Source organism: Podarcis filfolensis, assembly GCF_964270895.1.
Source record: "Podarcis filfolensis genome assembly, chromosome: 3".
NCBI lineage: Eukaryota > Metazoa > Chordata > Lepidosauria > Squamata > Lacertidae > Podarcis > Podarcis filfolensis.
In genome coordinates, this window is record NC_139606.1 from 95,866,898 (window position 1) to 95,889,723 (window position 22,826).

At 41.9% G+C, this 22,826-nt stretch overlaps 1 protein-coding gene and 1 long non-coding RNA gene across 3 annotated transcripts in view; both read right to left on the minus strand.

Moving 5' to 3' along the window:
* LOC310758848 overlaps window positions 1-22,826 on the minus strand; it is a 321,389-nt gene that overhangs the window by 289,415 nt on the left and 9,148 nt on the right. The window lies entirely within an intron of this gene.
* Window positions 1-22,826, minus strand: part of CENPF (centromere protein F) — a 33,077-nt gene that overhangs the window by 7,205 nt on the left and 3,046 nt on the right. Inside the window, exons 2-13 of one of the 2 annotated variants that reach the window (XM_083604688.1) lie at window positions 22,241-22,420; window positions 21,431-21,627; window positions 20,717-20,826; window positions 18,365-18,462; window positions 17,749-18,040; window positions 16,127-16,329; window positions 15,281-15,406; window positions 14,219-14,317; window positions 13,350-13,472; window positions 8,454-8,589; window positions 4,733-7,860; window positions 1,149-3,311 (exon numbers count right to left, since the gene is read on the minus strand). In XM_083604688.1, the coding sequence (XP_083460814.1) occupies window positions 1,149-3,311; window positions 4,733-7,860; window positions 8,454-8,589; window positions 13,350-13,472; window positions 14,219-14,317; window positions 15,281-15,406; window positions 16,127-16,329; window positions 17,749-18,040; window positions 18,365-18,462; window positions 20,717-20,826; window positions 21,431-21,627; window positions 22,241-22,402 (6,837 nt within the window). In that variant the 5' untranslated portion in view covers window positions 22,403-22,420. Of the gene's footprint in view, window positions 1-1,148; window positions 3,312-4,732; window positions 7,861-8,453; window positions 8,590-13,349; window positions 13,473-14,218; window positions 14,318-15,280; window positions 15,407-16,126; window positions 16,330-17,748; window positions 18,041-18,364; window positions 18,463-20,716; window positions 20,827-21,430; window positions 21,628-22,240; window positions 22,437-22,826 lie in introns of both variants that reach the window. The other variant, XM_083604687.1, reaches the window with a different exon arrangement.

The following is a 22,826-nucleotide window of genomic DNA, read 5'->3' on the forward strand; positions in this document are numbered from 1 at the left end:
AATAATCACCCAGCCAAATGCAAAACCGGGCTTCTCATTAGTTCAAAGTAAAGCGCATGGATGTTCTCCTTTCCTTCCATAACACCCACACTGTTGGGGCAACTATGCTATTTCCTAACAGGACCTGTTAACTAGAGCATCTGATGAATTCCATAAAACGAAACAAACGTCTACTGATGTCCTTCGGTTTGCACCAGACAGGCCCTAGCTGTCTATGCCAGAGATCCAAAAGCAGAGTCCAGTTTGCACATGCTGTTAATGGTTCACTTCAAGCATGCAGAAGGCTCTCAATGCAATCCTCCCATGTGGCCAGGGAGATGTTAATCCAGACACTAAACCAAGGTTTCTTCTCGGCTTACCAACTGCAGCATGTTTGAGCAAATCTTGGTTTGTTCAGAATGAAACAAACCACAATCCCTAGTTCGGACATAACACTAAGCCAGGGATCATGGCTTGTTCTTCCTGCCATCTAGATGAGATGGGTAAAAGGGAAGATTTCTGCATGTTCGCAGTAAAGCATTACTATGGTTTACCATAACGTGCAAACACTGCTGCTATGTTGCACATCACAGCAACTCTTTACTATGTACGCTGTAAGTAGCACAGTAATAGACTAGGGCTACTATCCTATGCACGCTTATCTAGGTGTAACTCCCACTGAACACTGAGTACTATTTCTGAGGAAACATCCATAAGATTATGCTCTACATCAGGCATAGGCAAACTCGGCCCTCCAGATGTTTTGGGACTACAATTCCCATCATCCCTGACCACTGGTCCTGTTAGCTAGGGATCATGGGAGTTGTAGGCCAAAAACATCTGGAGGGTTGAGTTTGCCTATGCCTGCTCTACATATTTCATGTTATACTTATATATAACATACTTTACAGTTATGATTGCAATAGAACTATAAACTTAAATATCAGCTTGTCTTCTTCAGATAAAGTGGATTTTGATTTTGGGAACCACATCTGCAGTCACTCAATGTTACTTTGTTATTTGGCGCCAGGCAAAATGTATTTAATCTCTACATGCATATTCTAGAAAACTCCCCCAATATAAAAAAACCCCCAAATCAGCCTTTAATTTCAGAAGGAACCTATTAACCTACAAGATATTCTACCCATGATGTCAACAATATGCTGTACCTTTTCAAGGAAGGCAGGTTTTTCAGAAGTTGCAGCTTCCAACTCCACCTCTGTAGCCTCAAGACTAGACTGCAGAGTTTCATTTTTGGGCAACTGCTCCAGAACAGGATCACTGTCATCCAGCTTTTGTATGAGGTCTTGGAATTGCTGGGCGAGGACCTCCAGCAAATGCTCCATTTCAGAATGTTTGTGTTTGGCTTCCTGTAGATGATGAGCCAACCGTCCATTCTCTTCTTTGACACAAGCAACTTCATCCATCAGATCCTGTTCTTTTGTCTTGAAATTCTCTTCTTCACAATGAGGAAGTTTAACTTCTTCACGGGCCAGTTTCAACTGGGATTCCATCGACATCAGCGCGTTTTCAAATTCACCTCTAATTTGCACCTTCTCCTTCTCCCTTTCTTCTAGCTGCTTCACAAGCATGGAATTAAGACCTTCTAAATCAGATACTTTATCCTGATTTTCTTTCAGCTCTCTCTCTAGAGATCCTTTTTCTAACTTTAAGGCATTCACCTCACATTCCAAGCTTTGCAAAGTCGCACGCATCATTTCTATCTCCGCAGTGGCTGTTTCTGTCTCTGCTTTAGCCGTCTCTGCCCTAAGAATTGCATCTTCCAAATTGTCCTCTGACATCTGCAATTCTCTTTCGAGATTCTCAATTCTGTCTGCAAGGGAGTCAGCTTTCCGTTCGCTTTCTTTCAGTTTTCCCGCAAGGTGACACCTTTTCTTTTCGTCGGATTCTATTTTTATTTTGAGCTTCTCGATGCCCTGTCGCAGCTGAGACAACTCCTCCTGTGCTGAGTTCAGCCTAGTTGCAAGTTCACCCTTTTCTATTAGCGACCCTTCCAGAGACTTTGATATCTTGGCATATTCCATTTCAGAGATACTTAACTTGCTGTGCAAAGTTTCATATTCCCTAAGGCTCACTTCTTTTTCCTCATTCAGATGCTCTATTTGGCTTTGCGCTGCCTCTTTTTCTAACACAAGAGCCCTCATAACCTGATCCAGATTCTGTAACTGCAGCAGAAGTCTGTCCTTTTCGGTTGATAACCGATGAGTATCGGCCTTCGTGGCCTGAAGCAATTTTGCCTGAGTATTAGCTTCGGCTTCCAATATCCTGATAAATTCAGCAGAATCCCCTTTACTCGACTCAAGTTCTTTGATAGTCTCTTGCATTTTCTGGCACATTTGATCCGATTCTTCTTTATCCTTCAACAAAGCACTCAGATCTTGACTAAATTGGTTTCTCTCAGTGACGAGTATATGAAGCTGCTCTTGAAGGCCAAAAATGCTTTTCAGTTTATTTTCGTTTTCTTTTTCCAAATGCTCGTTCTTTAACTGAAGCTCCTCGATGTCGGTCTCCATGGATAAGGCATGGTTCTCAATATTTGCTTTCTCAGATTTTATCCTCCTCAGCTCATTTTCAGTTTCAAGAAGCCTCTCAGTCCAGTCGGCCTTGTCCATTTCCAAATCTTCCAGAGTCTCTGTTGTATTGGACAGTCTTGCCTTGTACATTTCCATATCAGATTTTACCTTCTCAAGTTCTATTCCAAGAGCCATAAGGCTGTAAGACAACTGCTGGTTATCAAAAGTAACAGACTTAAGTGACTCATTTAAGTCTCCTTTTTCTTTTTTGAGTGCTACAACTGTTTTGTCCAACTCTGCACAAGCAGTTCTCTCTGCAGCCAGCTCTTTGTCCTTTGAATCCAGGCCTGACTTTAGGTTTTGGATCTCCATTAGTAGAATATCAGCTCTTTTACTGCTTTCCTCCACGTCAGGGAAGGGCTTGGAGATTTTATTACATGTCTGCTCTACTTCTAGCAGAGGCTTTTCAGGGGCCCTTTGGCTTTCCAAGGTGTTCACAGGCATCGCATCAGTGTTTTGAGAAGGAAGAAACGATAACTCACCAGGATAGTTTGGAGAATTAATGGATATATCTGTTGCATTTCTGGATTCTGTGTCTAAGTCCAGAAGGCCTCTTTCTCTAAATTTCATGCAGATTGCTTGGCAAATAGATTCTTCATCTTCTGTTCTATTCGCTTCACCTGCCCTTGCTGATATTTTACTATTTTCAGCTTCAAATGTTGTGCTTTCACTGGACATGCCATACAGTTCCAGTTGACCCAAGGGATCAATTGCTTGCTTAGCGGGAATCTGGACTTGCTAGAAGTAGATGGGGAAAAGAGAGTCATTTTAATTAATAAGTCACTTTTATCAAACTGATATATTTATTCTTTTATTTATTACATTTAACTGTGATACTTCCTCCCCAAAGGAGTCCAGGGTGGCAAAAAAATAAATAAACACATCTTCAAAAACAATGCCAATGACCTCTGCTGAATAAAATGGGAACCGATATGTAATGTTTTGGTAGATAAAGAACACACTTAATATTCTAATATGGGCCCTCCTGTTGATCACCTGGGGAAATTGTTTTCTGCAGGGTCCTCTGATTGTGTGGAGAGCTCTACTCACTTTCAGAGAAATGCAAACGTAATTGCTGCACAGACCTTCCTAGTCCAACACAGGGAAGGCTGGGGAACTTGGGCAGTTGGGGGCAGAGCATTGGGGGCAGGACATGCATGTGGGCCCCGCTGGCTACACAACTTGGTGCTCACATTTTCAGGCAAATGCTTGAAGACACCTCATCTCTTATGCAACATTTCACCAAAGCAGGCTCTTCCCACCTACTGATGTCATTCCCTATTACATAAATTGGTCCTCTGTAGCAATAATCACACATAGCTGTTGTTGCTGGATTTAATACAGTGGTACCTCCGGTTAAGTACTTAATTCATTCCAGAGGTCCGTTCTTAACCTGAAACTGTTCTTAACCTGAAGCACCACTTTAGCTAATGGGGCCTCCTGCTGCTGCCGCGCCGCAGGAGCACGACTTCTGTTTTCATCCTGAAGCAAAGTTCTTAACCTGAAGCACTATTTCTGGGTTAGCGGAGTCTGTAACCTGAAGCGTATGTAACCCGAGGGACCACTGTATATGAAAGAACCTGGAACTGAAATACTAATATTTAGCAACCTTGGCATACTCAACAAGATTGCTTTTTTGCTGTCAAGCATACTCTTCTCCCCTCTCTGAGCATATTTCTTGGCTGGAGCCAGGGAGGGACAGAATTTAACTGGCAATAATGGCCATAAATTGAGGCTTTAAAAATGAGTAAGTTGATGCGAAGCTCTTCTTTCAGAATTCGGATACAAAACCAAATCTTTATGTATCTTGATTCACTGTTTCTTAGAATACAGAAACTACAGCATTTCAAGGCTGTCAAAATAGTTTCAAATTGGGTGCGTGTGTGAAAGAAATAAGTTTTAAAACAGGGATAGTTAACATGGTGCCCTCCAGATGTTGTTAAACTACAACTCCCATCAGCCCCAGCCAATATGGCCAAGGGTCAGGGATGATGGGAGTTGAAGTCCAACAAAACATCTGAAGTTAGCCACCGTGCTTTTTGAACAGCCTTTGCTCCCAGTCTAAAGAGACTTCCTCCCTTCCCTCCCAAAACAGTACACATGGGTAATCTATTGAACATACATGCAAAACTGCATGATAAGAAATTAGGCACACTTACGTGTTCGGTGTCAACGCAAAGCAGAGACTGAGAACCTAAATCAAGGCCTTGCAGTGGTTCCTCTAGTTCCTGAGGCAACAGGTCAGGATGTTTCTTCTCGGCTGGCAATTTAGATGCCACCTGCAAGACCACATCATTAAGTTTTCGTTGCCACTGTTTGCTTTCCGATATATTTTGCTTTTGGAGACCATCAACTTCCTTCCTTACAGAAAGGAGCAGTTCTTGGATCTTTTGGATCTCTTCGTCTTCAAGATTTTTATGCGACTCAAATGAGTCTTCAAGCATCCTGAAGGACTTCTCATAAGCCTCACGTAGGAGGTGTTCGACTCTCTTTTTTAAATGATGTCTTTCAGGCATGGCACGCCCCTTCTTCATGATACAGGCCTGTGGGTCACTGTCATTCCCTTCTGAAAGAAAGTGGCCATGTTCCTCAGGGGTACTTTCTAGATCAGCTTGTTTGTTACTACTTAGGTCACTTATTTCATTTGATGGTCTGTACTGATCAGAGTCGATATCAGATTCCACAAGAGTTGGACTTGTACACAAGGAGATTTTGCTGCAAGAAGGAAATCTCACGGAGAACTTTCCATGTGAATGAAATTCTTCATTCATTAGAAGAGGGGTTACCTGTGTTGTGAAGGAAGAATTAGTGACTTGGTCGAGGCTGGTTGATAGTGCAGCATTTTCCTCCTTGAGCATGTCAACATAGCTTTGCAGCTCTGATATTTTGGCGGCCATACCCGAGTGCTGCTCTTGCAAGCTGCTATATTCATTTTTCAAAGAGAAGATTTTTTCCTTGACCCCGTCAAAGTGCATTTTAATTTCTTTGCTGGATGGCTTCAAACCTTTGCAGTCAAGTCCATCACAACATTCCAGAGCTATTAAGGGCACTTGCTCAATATCAGATTGTGCTGCTATTTTACTGTGATCTATTAAACCACCAGAAAAAGCGGCGCTCTCTTCTGTTCCATTATTAATTCTGCCGATGAGCTCTTCTGCCATTGCGCCTGTGATGCATTTCAATTGAGAGTCTTTCAGCTGTGATGCTAATGTTGACTTTTCAATCTGCAGGTGTTCGAACATTTTCTCCAACTCATTGAGCTTGCTCATTGTCATGTGTAGGGAGGCTACTAATCGGACATAATCACTTTGGCTGGGCGTCAGATCATGAGGAACTGACGAACACTTGGCATCTATCTGTCCGCTAAAGTTGTCCTTGGAAACAGCATTGAAATGTGCTGCTGATTGGTCATTCCCTTCCTCTTCTGTAAGCTCTAAATGTGGATTTTCCACATCTTTAAGAGCTTGCAATTCGTGGTTCAGCCTCTCTCTCTCCGTTTCGTTTTCTTCCAGTTTTATTTCCATAGTTCTCAGAGCACTCTCCAGCTGCTTTACTTGATCAGCATAGTTCTCTACTGAGGCCTCTCTGTCCTCAAGGTCCATTTGAAGCAGCTCTAGCTGAACCTGATATTTATTCAGTTCCTCCTCCTTTTCTTCCACAGATCCTCTCAGCTGTCCCAGTGAAGTCTTCTCCACAGGAAAGCCACCAGCTGCACGTTCGTCCCTTATTTCCAGTTCCTTGACAAGTTCCTCGTTCTCTTGCAGCAACACAGCGTTATGATGCTGCATTTTATGAAGTGCTGCTCTTTCCTGTCCTAGAATCTCAGTTTCTTCAGGTACTGCCTGCATTTTTTCAAGCTGCTGAAGCAGAGTGTTATTTTCCTTCTCCAAGGACACAACCTTACACTTCAGCTCCTCGTGTTCGTTCATGAGCTGCTTCTCTCGCTCTTCAAATGTGGCTTTCTCCACTTCAGAATGGCATGCTTGCTCCCTTAAAGCACATTCTAAGTTCTTATTCTCTGCTTCCACTGATCCACATTTCTTTTTTGATTCTTCAGATTTAGACAGCAACAAGCTTTTCTCTTTAGGCCTTTCTGACAGTTCCAAGAGGCTTTCCTCCCTCTCCCTCTGGCTTCTGGACAGACGGAAGCTGGTCTGCATTACGTCTAGATTTCTTTGCTCTAGGGCACTGATATCAATCTTAAGGCCAAGATTTTCATCACTAACTCCTTCAATTAGCTTTTTATTTAAGGCTATTGGTGCCAATGCATCTGGTTCCTTGTGGCTAACTGTTTGAGGCGTAATTTTCAGTTGCTGCACTGTATCCTCAAGGAAAGAGTTACTGCTTCTTAAATTCAGAATCTCTGCTTGCTGCCTCTCTGATTCTGCAATCAGTGCTTGCAATGTCTTGTTTTTCTCCTGGAGAGCCTGTAAAGTCTTAGTGACCAAGTCCTGCTTTTCGGAAACAGCTGCTTCCAACTCACTTATGCGCTTTTCCTTCTCCCTAACAAAATCTTTATGCCTTTGCTCTGCGGCAGCCAGTTTTCTTTCTGTCTCATCTCTGGCTTGGACCAGCTCCTCACATTGTTTCTCGAAGCTGGATTTTAACTGCACGTGGGAAGCTAAGGATGTTTCCAAAAAGGCCATACATCTGTCCTTTTCCAACATTTCCTCTCCTACCGTCTCCAGTGTTTTCTGTAGAACATCCACTTGTTTGGTGAACTCAGATAATTTCAGTGAATTGTTTTCTCTCTCTTTTCTGTGTTTTTCCTCAGATGCTGCTGTTTTATCCTGAAGGTCACTGTGGGCTTTTCTTTCTGCTTCTAGCTCTGCTGTTTTGTCTTCCACCATAGCTTTGAGATTTCTAATCTCCACACAAAGGTTTTCATTCGTACCTTCTAAAGCTTTTACTCTCTCATTACTTTTAAGTTGTTCGGTCATTAAGGCCCTTTCCAGGCTGCAAATCTTGCTCATCAAATCTTCTTTTTCTAAAACAAGTTCATTTATGAGTTGCCCACTTTCTTTTTTCCACTGGGAAAGAACCTCAACCTCTTTTTTAAGTTCTTCACACTCTGTAAGAACTTTCTGCAAAGCTTCCAGATCCTCCAGTTTTACAGTGAGCTCTTCAATGGTGTTTTCTTTGTGCTTCAGAAGCTGCTGGAGAGAGTCTCGTTGGTTTTCCAATTCAGAAATAGCAAGTTTCATTTTCTCCAAAGTGAGAGGATTCTCTTGTTTGCTCAGATTCTCTTCAAGTAGTTTTAACTCTTTTTCCAGAGAGCAATTTTTATCTGCAATCCAAGTGATTGAAAGAAAAGGGGAAGTGTTTAATTTACAAAAAGTAAGATTCCTTTATTCTCTTTATTAGTGTTACTCATTTACTTTATCTATTTTATCCCACTTGTTCTCATCTGGTAACTTAAGGTTTACACAGACACACCTGGATCTTATCTTTTTCCCTGTACACTGCAAAACATAATGCATATTGCATAGAATTCTAGCCCAATGGTTGCCATTAATTTGATTTTGAATTGATTTTAGAATGAATTGACTTTAGAATGCATTTCAATTAATTGATTGTGATTTTATGTAAACTGTGTTACTTTTATTGTTGTTAGCCGCTCTCAGCCCGGCTTTGGCTGAGGAGGGCGGGATATAAATAAAAATTATTATTATTATTATTATTAATATTATTATTATTATTATTATTATTATTATTATTATTATTATTATTTTATCCAGTTATCAAAATCTACAATGGTCGCCCAAGCTGCTTACAACATGCTAAACAAGATTTAACTCAGTATATGCTATACAGAGGGACCTCAAAACACAGAATAAGGTTCGGAATGGGAAGGAAACCTAATAAAAATTGGTGACTCACTTTTCATATCTTCAACGACGTTTTGACTCTGCTGCAGAAGTCGTTTGGTTACACAGAGCTCTTCTTTTAACTGACAAATTTCTTGCAACTGTTGAGCCGACTGGCAGTGAAGGAGGCCATTTTGCTTCTTTGTTTCCTTGGACAGCAAGAATTAAACAAGTGACAGTTAAAGAATTGGCTACCTTTGACTAAGGTTCTTTGACTCATTGAGCCAGCTAAGACATACATTCCGAGTTTGCTAAACCATAGTTTACCAAGCCAGGAACTAGCAGCGGGTCTTCTCCCCTTGCTCAGCAATCTTGGGTACCCAATCCCTTCCTTTCGTATTAGTTCTCAGAAGCTTAAACTACACTTCCCCCATTATGCCCAAAATGGGGAACTATGGTTTAATGTCGGTTTACTACCCATCGTTTAAGATCCTGGTTAATAAGCTGACCTTCAAACCATAGTTCCTTGCTTTCAGACATAATGGAAGTAGGAGCAATGTGCTGAGAAAGGGAGGAGAGCGTGCATAGACAACTCCAGCTTGCTAAAGTATAGCCACTGCTTGCAGGGAACTTTTAAATTGCAAATAGAGGATCCAGTAAGAAATAAAACAAAAACAACTGCTGAGAAGGCTTTGCTAGGAAAAATATCAAGGGAGATGAAGTCTCCAATGTGATTCCAGGCACAACAGTGACCTTGAACCATACTTTCTTTTCTTTCTGGATGTATAGCCTACCATCCAAGCCCAAACATATAATTCAGGCACTTTACATGTAGGAACATTGCAATTATCTAGCCAGCTATACCTTTTCAGGTCGTCTGGCCCACACAGTCCCATCATCAGGAGAAGAGTGGAAACGGCTGTGGCTAATTGACTTGCCTCCCAGCCCACAGACCAAGATAAGAGGGCTGCTGAAATGAAGGCCTTTAGAGATTGCCGTGAGGGTGCCAACCCCTTTAATTTTGAACTGTTGAATGCATTATCCGGTAGGAGGAAGTGTGTGATGTATTATTATTGGGCAGTAGCTAGAACTGCATTTTTGCCGCCCCGAGCAACTGTCTCGATTCTCATGCACTTGTGCATTTCAGAGCTGCTTAATACCGCTCAGTGTGAGAGACTGAACCGAACCCTGCATTGGAGAGAGACAGGAAGGAGGGGTGGAAATGTTGCTCTTTATATATTATATATGGCCTTAGTCTGAGGTGGGTGAATGAGCTGGTTGTCAATTATGCTTAATGCTGCTATGTATTTTTGTAGACCAGATGTTTGCTTTGTAATAAATGGTTGGCTGGGAATTAGCTTTGTTATCTGTATTCCTGGTGGGAATGCATGAGTGAGACTAGGAGAACTGCTAAGGGTGTATTTTGGAGAGGTTGCCACCGTGTGAGGGGTGTTTAGGAGTGTAGGCCCAGCTTCTATTTCAGTTATTTCGTTTAGTTGCCAACGATGCTGTTTAGTGGAGTTTTACTGTATTTTTGTATTTGATATCTTCCTGTATTTTTTGTATTTAAGAAAATGCTTTCTTTTCCTGATAATACATTGGTTGAAATGCGTTATTTTGTATTTGACCTTCATCTGTAAGGTTTTATGTTGATGCTTTTGCAACGCTTCATTTGATGCTTTAAGTAAGGTTGTGGAGCGCTTTGAGGTATTTTTTGTTTGTTTTTTTACATACAAAGCAGTACAGAAATTATTTAAATAATAAGTAAATAATTACTGGAGAAAGCCTTAGCAGTCCAGACATGGTCTACATGCTTTGGACTGTATCAAGCTGGTCTGTAGGGCTAACGTCTCTAAAATGCGAAAGGAACTTGAAGCTACACTAGCTGCTTAAGACACACCCATTCTAAATGTAAATCCCAACTAATGTCTGCCAGATGCAATGATGTCCCTCAGTGTATTCCAAGAAAAAAAGAGAGAAGAGTTACCCTGAAATGTGCTTAGAATCATTTAAAGGTTTATAGTCCTCAATGTGGTGTATTTTTCATCTTTGTTGGAAGCCGCCCAGAGTGGCTGGGGAAACCCAGCCAGATGGGCGGGGTACAAATAAATTATTATTATTATTATTATTATTATTATTATTATTATTTATTATTATTTATTATTATTTATTATAGAAAGGGAAAAAACCACAAAAATGTGTTACATATATAATACAAAGACAACTGCACAACATCAGGACCATAATTTTACAAATAGTTCAAGACAGTATTCACTGAAATATAAGGCTTCTCCCTGTGGGTTAAACCACTGTGCTGCTTGGGCTTGCCAATTGAAAGGTCGGCGGTTTGAATCCCCGTGATGGGGTAAGAACATCAAAGTGCAAGTATGGCCGGCCATATGACCCGGAAAAACTGTCTGCGGACAAACGCCGGCTCCCTCGGCCTTTAAAGCGAGATGAGAACCGCAACCCCAGAGTCATTTGTGACTGGACTTAATTGTCAGGGGTCCCTTTCTTTACCTTTACTCTCTCCCTATCTGAACTAAGTAGATAAAAAAGATGCAAAAGAGAATGACGACTTCCTGACATCTAGAGGTTCTGCACACATCTGAGCAATTCAGCTGTGGGAAACAAAAAACGCATTTTATGCTATGTACTTTCTGGCTTAGAAGGCTTCTGAAAGGAAGCCATGTTTGGTCCAGTAGCCCAATTCCACCACACTTTTCCACAAACGCAAATAACCTTCTCCTCCATCAAGCGAGAGTTATCGGTTGACAACTGCCCTATCATTTCTTATACACCAAGAGAACGGCAGCAGAAATATTATCACACTGGCAGGCTACAGCTGACAGGCAGTGCACTCTAAGCAGCTGCCAAGCGGCATATGCTAAGTAAGGAAACCTCTAGCCTGCTATAAATTATGCCAGGACAAGGGGGTTTTGCAGGTCAAAAAAGGGGGGGGGGGTGTATCAGAGAACCACAACCCAATCACGGCCCCTTTAGTGCTTAATGGAAGAGGGAAACTCGACAGCCAAAGGTCTCTGAGTTAAAACTGCTATCAGAGACAGGGTTAGAACTCATGGAGGCTTCGGGGCCAGGTCTTTTCGGCAGAAAGCAGGTATCTCGCGGATAGATAAATCAAAAGCTAGCCGCCCTCCTGAACAGTAGATCCTAAACACACGATCGCCTTGCATCTAAACTCTTCCCCAGGAAGGAGTGTGAAACAATTTGGAGCACTCTGCACTGAACCTTGAAAGCATTAGAAGAAAAAAGAACTGGCCCCTGTCATCATAACTCACTCTCCCTTGGGAAGCAAAAATAAAAAGCCAGTTCCTAAAGAAAATGGCACGTACAAACACATACCGCCCACTCCTGAGCCGCTAAGATAACAGATGGCATTGGCAGGGCTTTGTTGGTCTCGAGCCCTCAATTATCCATCTAGTTACTACTAGCAGATGGGCACCAAACGCACCAAAGCCAAATTTAAGAGAAGGGACAACCAGGATGGGAAGCATAAGCTGGAAATTTGCTGGCAAAGCAGGTCTGTATTTCCAGCTATTTAAGCAAATCAGCCCGAGAGCAAGATTAAACTTGTTGTTGCTTCTGCTCATCGCCCGTCCTCCCCGCACGCCCCGTGCCGCAACCCCCGCTCAGCTCCCATCAGAAAGAGAAGAGGCAAACTGCAGCGCCAACGTTTCCCACACAAGTGCCCAAATGCAAAAGCTCAGGGTTTTTCTGACTTTTTTTTTTTTTTTTTTTGGATGCGCAGCGCGTAATGAGCATCCTGCAGTTAAAGGCTCCTTAACAGTTTTAAGCACAAGCATAAGGACCATTAGCCGGCGATTTAAAAAGCGCTGCTGGAATACGATCACGGTCAAGTGGCTTAAACGGATGCAGAGAGCAATGGGGCTTTGCATCCTGTGTGATTATCATTAGGGGCCGGACCAATAAGCTCACGGGACTTTGACAGAAGACACGAGCTCTGGCCTTCATCATCAAACTGTGCACAAGGAAGCAACGAGATACTCTTTTATTCCATCCCCACCCCTGGCTTGGCTTTTCTCCTCCCACATCCCAGTTCTCCCAGTGATGCTACCAGCAGGCACATCACCATAGCTGTCAACGTTTCCCTTTTTTAAAGGGAATTTCCCTTATTCCGAATAGGATTCCTCGCAAGAAAAGGGAAAAGTTGACAGCTATGCACATCACTCTTTTGAGATGACAGGTGCAAGGAGCTGTAGGCTCCGTTAACGTTTGCCGGAGCCTCTTATTAATGATGGGGCCCTGCAGTGAGCCCCTCCCCAATAACAGCTTAGGTAGCCGGGGGTCTGGCAAAACCTCAGCCAGTCTGGGAGCCTGGGCATTGTGTGGACCGGAGGCTCTGCAGCAGCAATCGAGTCTGCTGCATTTCACTGGATGGGAAGCAGTCACAGGCGTTTCCAGACGGATCTGCAACTTGCCCCGTTTGGCTGAATGCACCAGTAACGAGGGCAGAAGATACCTCACAAAAGCCTCCTGGATGCCACCTTTCGAAGTCTCTCCAGAGGTTTGGAGGGGATTCCTACAGAAAACTGTGGGCTGTGTTTCACGGGACTATAGTGGGAGTGGCTAAATAATTTCAAGTTTGCAGGAACAGTACACTTCACCTAACCAAGTCCTTCGCTGCAGCTTGCAAGTTCAAATATATATCGGCTGATGGTCGATACACGGTCATAAGGCAAAAACCTCCATTATCTCTCGCCACTAACACTTGCGCTCTCTCTGGCTTGCAGATCGCGGCTGACAGCCATTCTGACTGCTCTGGGCCAGGTCACAGTGATATTGTTAACTGTGCAGTTGATGGGTCATGCAGTGTCCTGCTCCTAAATATATCTCTTCTTTGCCAGAACTGAAAGGGCAAGTGGGATTCACATCAGCGACACCAGGCCATGGGTCGTAAATATGCAATTATTCCTGTAATTCTGTTTACCTCACAGGCTTTTTTCAGTTCGCTTTCCTTCAGCTGCATTGCCTGAGTAGCCTGGTCCGCTCGACTCAACTTCTGTGAAAAATCATCAACCTTTTTTTCCAATTGCTGCTTTGCAGACTTAGTCTAAAGGGGAAAAGATGGCACGTTTTACTTTGCAGCCACGTGTGACATTAAACGATACGGAAATATTCTCAGTGCAGCTGGGGATTCACAGAAGAGGCCACTTAGAAGCATGTTTTTGGAGGTCAGTGACTGGGATGATGAGGGGGTCTAGAAACCTATGAGGAACGTTTGAAAGAGCCACGTTTGTTGAGCCTGGAGAGGGCTAAGGGGAGAAGACAGAAGACAGAGCCGACTTGTTGCTTCAGAGAGCAGGCCTAGAACCAAGGCAGATTTCTGCTCAGCATTAAGAGAGCCAGGGTAGCCTAGTGCCCAGGACCTGGGAGACCAGGGTTCAAATCCCCTCAAAGCTCATTGGGTGACCTCAGGCCACTCACTATATCTCAGCCTAGCCTACCTCACAGGGTTTCTGTGAGGAAAAAATGCAGAGGGGGGATATGTGTGCCACCTTGAGCTCCCTGGAGAAAAAGTGGGATATAAATGTAATAAAAATACTAAATTAAAAATAATTATTTAATTAAAGAGATCTTGGTGAACCAAACAGCCTCAGGAAGTGGTGAGCTGTCCCTTACTGGAGTTATTTCAGCAGTGACTGGATGGTTTGTTTGTTTTTATTATTTAAAAAATGTCATTGACTTGAAAGATTCATGCGCTGAGGGAGCTGCACAAGCTCACCTCCAAGATCCCATCTGACTCTATAAAGTTCTAGGATCCCTCCCCCTCACCAGCCATGTTTAAAAACTACCTACTTTCTCAAGTTCTGCTTGAAGAAGATTGTAGTTGTTCTTGGCTTGATGCAGTTCCCCTTGCAATTTCGTTTTCACTTGATTGAGCTGGAGAGACGCTTCCTAAAACAGCAACGTTGGGGGAAACGAAAATGATTATAAACCAGGAATGTGGCAAATTGTCAGATATTCCTGACCTGATCTCAGGTGGTGAAGGAAATGAAAAAAATAATAATGGGTGAAATTTCCAAGTTGCTATGCACCCTGAAGACCTGCATGGCTTTTTGTTGGTGAGCCTTTTACTAAGAAAGGAACAATGAGGAAATTGGAATATATAAATAGATATTTTCTACTGTTCCACTTTTCATTATGATTTTGTTGACAAGAAGGGTGGGAAGGATTCAATTGCATATACAATTCACTGAATCGCATCTATGGCCTGTAAAACTGGTGCCATCAGCCCAGTGGGGCCTTAGAGACTTAGTTTTTCTTGAACAGCTGCCCTCCTATGGCAAATTGCTTTGGAAACCAGAAGAGTTTCAAAAGCAGCTTGTGACATGGCATGAAGGTTAGGAGTTCAAAGGAAAAAAAGGGGGGAGGCAAAAACTCCACCGAAATTGCACACCCTGCATGTGAGCTTAAGTAGGTATGCTGATTCTAGCCTAAGTAGGCAACATTGGAGGACGTAGGAGAGAAATCAAATGTATCTGCTGGTATGCAACTTGTGGCAGGAACGAAAGAAATATTAAGGAGCAGGGCAGATTAAAGCTGCAATCCTATGCACGCTTATTTGGAAGGTAAAAAGAAGCATTTTTTCCATGGACTGAAATGGGAATATATATTTTTAAATTTACTGGTCTTCATTCTTAAAAGAAATGCAAATCTTCGTTAAACCTTGATAGTCCTGGTATTTTGAAAGATGCCCAAGATATCAAGAAACAAGCCAATAAACAGGCTGTTCACCTGTGGATGTGGGCTGATGGAAGTGCGATGCAGGACTGAACATTAGCAGGATCCTTCCAGGGACCCATGGGCTCCCCCAACCCCCCTTTCACTTGTGAAAATTTCCCCCTTCCCTGGCTTTACCTCCTGGTACTCTTTCTCCTTCTCTTTCATTTTCTGTTGCAAAGAGTGTTGGGCTCTTTCAAAATTTTGTCTCTGGCAGTTCAGCTCCTCTGAAAGCCTTTTCACCTTTTCCTCGGATGCGGTGTGCTATAAAACGAGTAATTTCAATATCACAAGGGTTAGAATTATCTGGAACTAATATGAGCTGAATTAAATTATAGCTGGAAAAGGGGGGAACAGTAGAGCATCTTAGAATAAAACAAATAAGAATGAATTATTTATAGATGAATAATTGTGAAGCATGAGGTAAGGAAGTTGTCACCCTCACAGAGCAATGGGAAAGACTTCGTTTCACCTGCTCAGGTAGGATTGCTGCTGTTAAAATGCTTTTTTCCCAGTTCTTGCTAGCAACGACAACAACTCAACAGATATAGCCATAACTTATTTCAGTATATGGCATAATGGAAAATTAGGGCCAGGATTTTATATTTTTTGGGGTTGGTTGGTTGGTTGGTTGGGGGGAGGGGGAGAGAGAGAGAGAGAGAGAGAGAGAGAGAGAGAGAGATGGCCAGTCAATCCCAAATTTACAATCATATTAGGCAGCAAACTAGATTAATTAGATGGTAGACTGGACAACAGGGTTGAATTCCACTACATCAGGCTTACATAGGTAATGTCGGGAGGGTGGTTCCATGGTTCTGCTCCACATCAACCACTACTGAGGTCCACTGAAAAGCATTGCTTCAGCAGATATCAGATTATATGAATGTCTCTCCAATATCAGATCCACAAAAATATACAATGAGTGTTGTGCATGCATGTGGGAAATGCCTCTTAAAAAGTCTAAGATTTAATAAAGCACCTTACCTGATTCATGGTCTGGTCAAGTTGTGCGTTAATTCTAGTTACTTCGTTTCTACTCTTCTTCAGAGCTGTATCTTTTTCTGTCGACTCCATTTTTATATGTTCCAGCTGCAGCTTAGTTTCCTGAAGTTTAGCCGTGGTTGATTTCAAATCCTGTGTTTGAATCTGTAGATTACGTTCCAGTTCTTGAATCTTGGATCTTAACTCTGTATATACACAAAAGTGTGAATAATATAGTGTTGCTTCATATACCTTGGACAGAGTTTGCTTGCTTCTCTACAGGGAGATATTGAAATCATCTCTGCATACGAGTTTGTAAAATGCATTGTTAGCTTAGCTTTGTAAACACATCTGCCTTGAAACCCTCTTAAAAATCATACTTAAATTCTGGCATAATATACCTATGAGTGATTGGGAACGATTATGGAAAAAAATATATTAGGTTCACTTTTATGTTATAATTTAAAAGAAAATATAATGAAAATGCAATACAGGTGGAACTTAACCCCAGTCAAATTGGCAAAGATATATAAAAATAACACAAATATGTGTTGGAGGTGTAAAGAAGGACTAGGAACGTTTATCCACATGTGGTGGGAGTGCAAGAAAATAAGAGAATTTTGGGAGGTTATTTACAATGAAATTTTTAAAAATGTTTAAATTCTCCATTAACAAAAAACCTGAGGCTCTTTTACTTGGTATTATGCAACGAGAAATTTAAAAAACTGCTCGACCCATATTTATATACGCGACCACCGCAGCTAGGATTATAATAGCCAAAAATTGGAAAAGCAATAACATTCCCACGAATATTGACTGGTTAGTAAAAATGATGGAGTACTCACAGCTTGCAAATTATCTGGGAGATTAAGAGGAAACACCATACAAAGAGTCAATAAAGATTGGTCAATATTTAAAGACTATCTCAAAATTTATATAGAAAATACAAATCTGACAGATGTATAAATAAATCTAATAAATAGAGAAGTTGAATGAGAAAAGATGAAATTATTACAAAAGAAAAACAAAATAAGCAAAATGAAATGTGCATAGATTTAATGAGTGACAAAATTACATAGTGAGACTGGCTGGAAGTCAATAATCACAGTATGTTCGCATCTTGGTTGGTAGGTAGGTAGAAGGGGTGGTGAAGGTGAAGTATGTGTTGTATGTTTTGTATGTAATATATGTAAAGTAATGTTAAGTATATATTGTTTTGTAAAGTATTGATATTTATAATAAAATCGGGGGGGGGGGATCATACTTAAATTCTTTTGAGTTCTCTAGATAGAATAATAATAATAATAATAATAATAATAATAGTAATGATGATGTCCTGATCTTGGGCAAGCATGTAACTCAGGGATGCAGAACCAGTAGACCCCCAGATATAGCTGGACTCCAACTCCCATCATACCCAACTCGTGGCTGGGCTAATGGAATCCAACATCTGGAGGGCCACAGGTTCTCCATCGCTGATGCAAGCATTTGCAATCTGGAATGAGCACTACTATACCACTGTAGTGCCAGCATTGCAAGGACATCAGTTGCATTGTGTTGCAGGAAGCTAACTAACTGCAAAGTTCAAGAACGAGTTCAAGTTTGTTACGATATTTGCGAGATACCTTGGTTCTGGATTTTCATCTTGTCAATGAATGAAGAGTCCTTGCAACTGTCTGAGACGCTGCTGGTGACCTCTTTCTTTGCCGATCTCCGGTCTTTGTCACTGGGAGTTGTCCCAGATTCCCAAGGAAAATGCGATGGCATTGACCCGCTGCTCACAGGAGTTTCTTGACTACTGGATAAAGGCCGGCTTGGCGTTTTCTCTTGTTGCCATGAGAACACAGAGGAGGAAGCCTGTTGCCGGGCAATTTCTCTGCGACTTATAGTACTTTCAGGATGCGAGGGGATTGTTTTCTTTTAAAAACAAAAGAAGAGAGGGAAAAAATGCTTACCTAATTGGACTGGCCTCAATACAGAAGATTCTTCAGAGAAAAAGAATTGACTACTGAGAGCTGGAACAAACAACAGAGGTCACTCTCTAGCATACTGTTCTTTATGAGGAGAATGAAAACCTCTACGCATTCATCATTCTTCAACCTGTATGACAGTTTTGCAATCTGAAAGTCAACTGTGGGCTGCTTCACTATTTTGTTTAGCTTTCTTTTGGTTGAGAAACTCCACCTTTCCTATTCTGAACCAATTCTTTGTGTTAACAGCATTCTAAGCCTTGTTTCATACCATTACTTGACACTTCACGCTCTTCAGTTCAGCTTCCAACCTCCTCCTTTCTTCTGTTTCTTTGTTGTATTTTACTTGAAGCTCCTCAAACTTTGAATCTGTTCGTGCAAAAAATAAACATCTCAATAAGCTTATGAAGCAAATGTTATACGTCTCTGTGTGTCCTTATAAAAAGAACAAAGATACTGAAGTGTGATGTTTCTCAACATGGCATACTAGCAAATCATGCCATTCTGATGTAAGGAGCATCCTTTACAATACATAAAGGCTCTGTCTGCATACAGAGGCAAGCTAAAGTACTTGGATTAAGAAACCAGAGCGTGCAAAAAGCAAGAGCTTCCTGACAACTAGAAGAATGGCATCTTGTAAATCACAAGTTTGGAATATTGCTGGACTACAATTCCTATCATCCCTGACCTTTGGTCATTCTGGCTAGGATTGATGGAAGGTAAAGGTAAAGGGACCCCTGACCATTAGGTCCAGTCGTGGCCGACTCTGGGGTTGCGGCACTCATCTCGCTTTATTGGCCGAGGGAGCCGGTGTACAGCATCCGGGTCATGTGGCCAGCATGACTCTGGCGAACCAGAGCAGCACACGGAAACGCCGTTTACCTTCCCGCCGCAGCGGTACCTATTTCGCCGTTTACCTTCCCGCCGCAGCGGTACCTATTTATCTACTTGCAATGCTAGGTTGGCAGGAGCAGGGACCGAGCAACGGGAGCTCACCCCGTTGCGGGGATTCGAAACGCCAACCTTCTGATCGGCAAGTTCTAGGCTCTGTGGTTTAACCCACAGTGCCACCCACGTCCCATTTGATGGAAGGTAGCGTGAAACAATTTCTAGAAGAAGAGAAGAGTTTGGATTTGATATCTCGCTTTATCACTACCCGAAGGATTCTCAAAGCGGCTAACATTCTCCTTTCCCTTCCTTTCCCACAACAAATACTCTGTGAGGTGAGTGGGGCTGAGAGACTTCAGAGAAGTGTGACTAGCCCAAGGTAACTCAGCAGCTGCATGTGGAGGAGCGGGGAATCGAACCCGGTTCACCAGATTACCTGTCCACCGCTCTTAACCACTACACCACGCTGGCTCTCAGATTCGCCATTCCCTAGGGCAAACAAACCAGGTGATGCCTCTAGTTACGAACTTAATTTGTTCTGGTACCTCTAGTTAAGAACTTAATCCGTTCTTAACCTGAAATTGTTCTTAACTAGAGGTGTCCTTTCGTAATGGGGGCTCTTGCTGCTGCTGTGCCGCCGGCACACGATTTCCGTTCTCATCCTGGGGCAAAGTTCTCAACTCGAGGTAACTCTTCCAGGTTAGCGGAGTTTGTAACCTGAGGCGTTTGTAACTCGAGGTACCACTGTATAGAGAACAGTCTAGTGTTATGTCTGAACCTGAGGTTGTGGTTTGTTTTTCCGTAAGAAACCAACCAGGAGTTAAGGCTGGCTAACAAGTATGGTTTGTTAGGGTAAAACAAACTTTTGTCCCAAGTACAGTACGGACCTCCAGAACGAATTAAGTTCTTAACCTGAGGTACCACTGTACAGGCATAAGGCTAAGCTGTCCTCTTCTGGCTTGTTCATCCACTCACACCAGAGGAGGAACAAATCAGGAGCAACTGTTTATATGCACCAGCACAATATGGTGTAATAAGCAAAGAGCCCTGGCTTACTAATTTTATGTTTGTTGAATTGTGTTAAGGAAAAAGAGTAACAAAGAACATTGGTATCCAAGTGTTGCACATTTAACAATCATCAGAATTATGCATGCAAAAGTGAGGAAGGATAGTTGAGAAAGAGGAAAGATGGAAATATTTGACAGCAAAAAGCAGTTGTTAAGCTGGACATAATCTTAAGGAAACAAGGAAATTATAGAGAAAAACTGGAGTCTGGAGGCCGGTTGAGCAATACCGTACATAAAAAGAGCATTCAAAACATAAGAAACTGGGATAGATTATATTATATGTTGATATGAAGAAACTAAAGTTAAAGTGTAAATTTTAAGCATTATTTGTTACGTTAATAAGGTTGGTTTTATTCATGTGGCATTTTGATAAAAACCTCAATATTGCTGTAAATGGCTTCTTGATTTTCCAGGAAGTTTGAAAATGCTTATATGCACAATTATAAAGTGTTTGCTTTTTAAGAACCTCGGTTTACCACTACATGTGAACACAGTCACTGTCTGGGCACTTTGCCCTCAAGATGAACATGACACAATTAATATATAATATGGATGACAGTTGGCCATGTGGGCAGGAATGCACCATTGTTAACTTTTAAAAACATACGGGTACAAAAAACATCTAGGAATTCTATCCATAAAGTTCTTAAGATAAAAACAAAGCATACCATTGTGACTTGGTGTTGAAGGAGCAGCGAAGTTCTTCTGTGGTGTACTATTGAAAGATATATCTGCAGCAGCAAAAGTTTTCTGGCTTCTTTCTAGTTCGTATTTGTATCTATTTTTTAATAAAAATAAATAAAGGCATAGAAAGTTACCTTAATAATAAGAAATGTAAGTTTGGATTCAGACTAAATTAGCTGAACCTAGGTCACATTAAAATCGTTGGGACAAGTTAGCCATGATTTCATTGTGATCCAAGCTCAAATAACTTACTTGGCAATCTATTGCACACTCACTTAGAAGCAAGTTCAAGGTAAAGGGACCTCTGACCATTATGTCCAGTTGCGGGCGACTCTGATGTTGCAGCGCTCATCTCGCTTTACTGGCCGAGGGAGCCGGCGTACAGCTTTCGGGTCATGTGGCCAGCATGACTAAGCCGCTTCTGGTGAACCAGAGCAGCGAACGGAAACGTCGTTTACCTTCCACCGCAGTGGTACCTGTTTATCTACTTGCACTTTGACATGCTTTCGAACTGCTAGGTAGGCAGGAGCAGGGACCAAGCAACAGGAGCTCACCCCATCATGGAGATTCAAACCACTGACCTTCCAATCAGCAAGCCCTAGTCTTGCTGCCACCCATGCCACCTGCGTCCCCTTGCATCTAATAGAGCAAAGATGGCTAACCCCTGGTTGGGAGGAGCTCGGCTCGTAGAACCTCACCTTTTAAGTTCTTGTTCAAGCCTTTCAGTTTGTTTCTTGCTCGAGAGGAGTTGTCCTTCTTGAACGCTGACTTGTGTTTCTTTCACCTGAAGTTCATGAGAAAGTTTCTTCCTGGTTTTCTCTAGGCTGTCACAGAGTTCCATCAAGTTCTGGTTTTCTCTCTTCAGCGTCGCTCCTTCGTTTTTTTCATTTTCCACCTAATTGGAAGAGTGCACAGCCACACCCAGTATGACTTGATGTAGGTTGCCTCTTTTAAAGTTATGTTTTATTATCACATTTTTGTATTGCAGTAGATTGTTATAAGGTGTACATTCTTTGTTTTTTTCAGCTTGTCTTGAGTATTGTAAGTTAGAAAGACTGTATACAAATTAAAAGTGATGAAGATGATGATTTTCACTGCTGTTCTGTGAAAAACCACGTCAATCAGTTCTGGAGAAGAGTTACTATTTTTATCCGGACTGGTTTTCAATGGGATATCAACATAACATTGGAGTGGAATATGAAAAGTCTAATCTAAACGTTAAACCAAAACTAGCCAGTGTGGTGTCCTTGTACATAAATTATAGTGTCGTCCTTTTTAAGTTGCCCTCAAGGATAATGTATGACATTCATGGTGATTCTGGCCACTGTGGCTCTTCCCCTCTCAGCTTCTAGTCATTAAACAGTAAAAACTTGCTAGAAGCAGAAATACTACATATTTCCAGTATGTGCCTTTTTAATTGAAGCAATGAAAAAATTATGAGAATATATTAGCAATATCAGATTGTCCCCTAAATCGGTGCTATATTTATATCTATATAGTTATACTACCTTCTGCTTCTGCTTTTGCAAAGCAGCCTCCAGAGACTCCAACTGAAACTGCCTTTGCTGCCGCTCTTTTTTGAGCTTCTCAAGTTGACTTTCAAGTTCTTGAATCTTGTGAAGGGCTCTTGTGGAAAGGCCTTCCTTCCACTCTTCCACAGCCCAGCTCATCTCGTCAGATTCCGACCCCTTAAGGAACAGGAGGCTTCACAAAGCAGGGGGGGGGGGGGGGGGAGAAAAGAAAAGAAAAATAATGACCTTAAAGGCATTGCCCTTTTGAGTGTCCACAAATATTTCTCTGCTAGCCTTTGCCAAGCTGGTGCAATCTAAATGTTTCGGACTACAATTCCTATCAGCCCAAATTGTTGGAAGGGCACCAGATTGGAAAAGACTGGTCCATATGATTGAAATAAAGGATAGAGTCTGTGTCTGTAAGTCTTATTCCTCAGTTATGTACTAACTTAGAAAGTGGGTGGAAGTCATTATAGGTGGAAGGAATTTTTTATGTATAGAAATGTTTTCTTTTATGTATGTTATCTGTTTTGCTATACTGTTGACTGGTGATATATATGTGTGTGTGTAAAAGAAAGTGGGC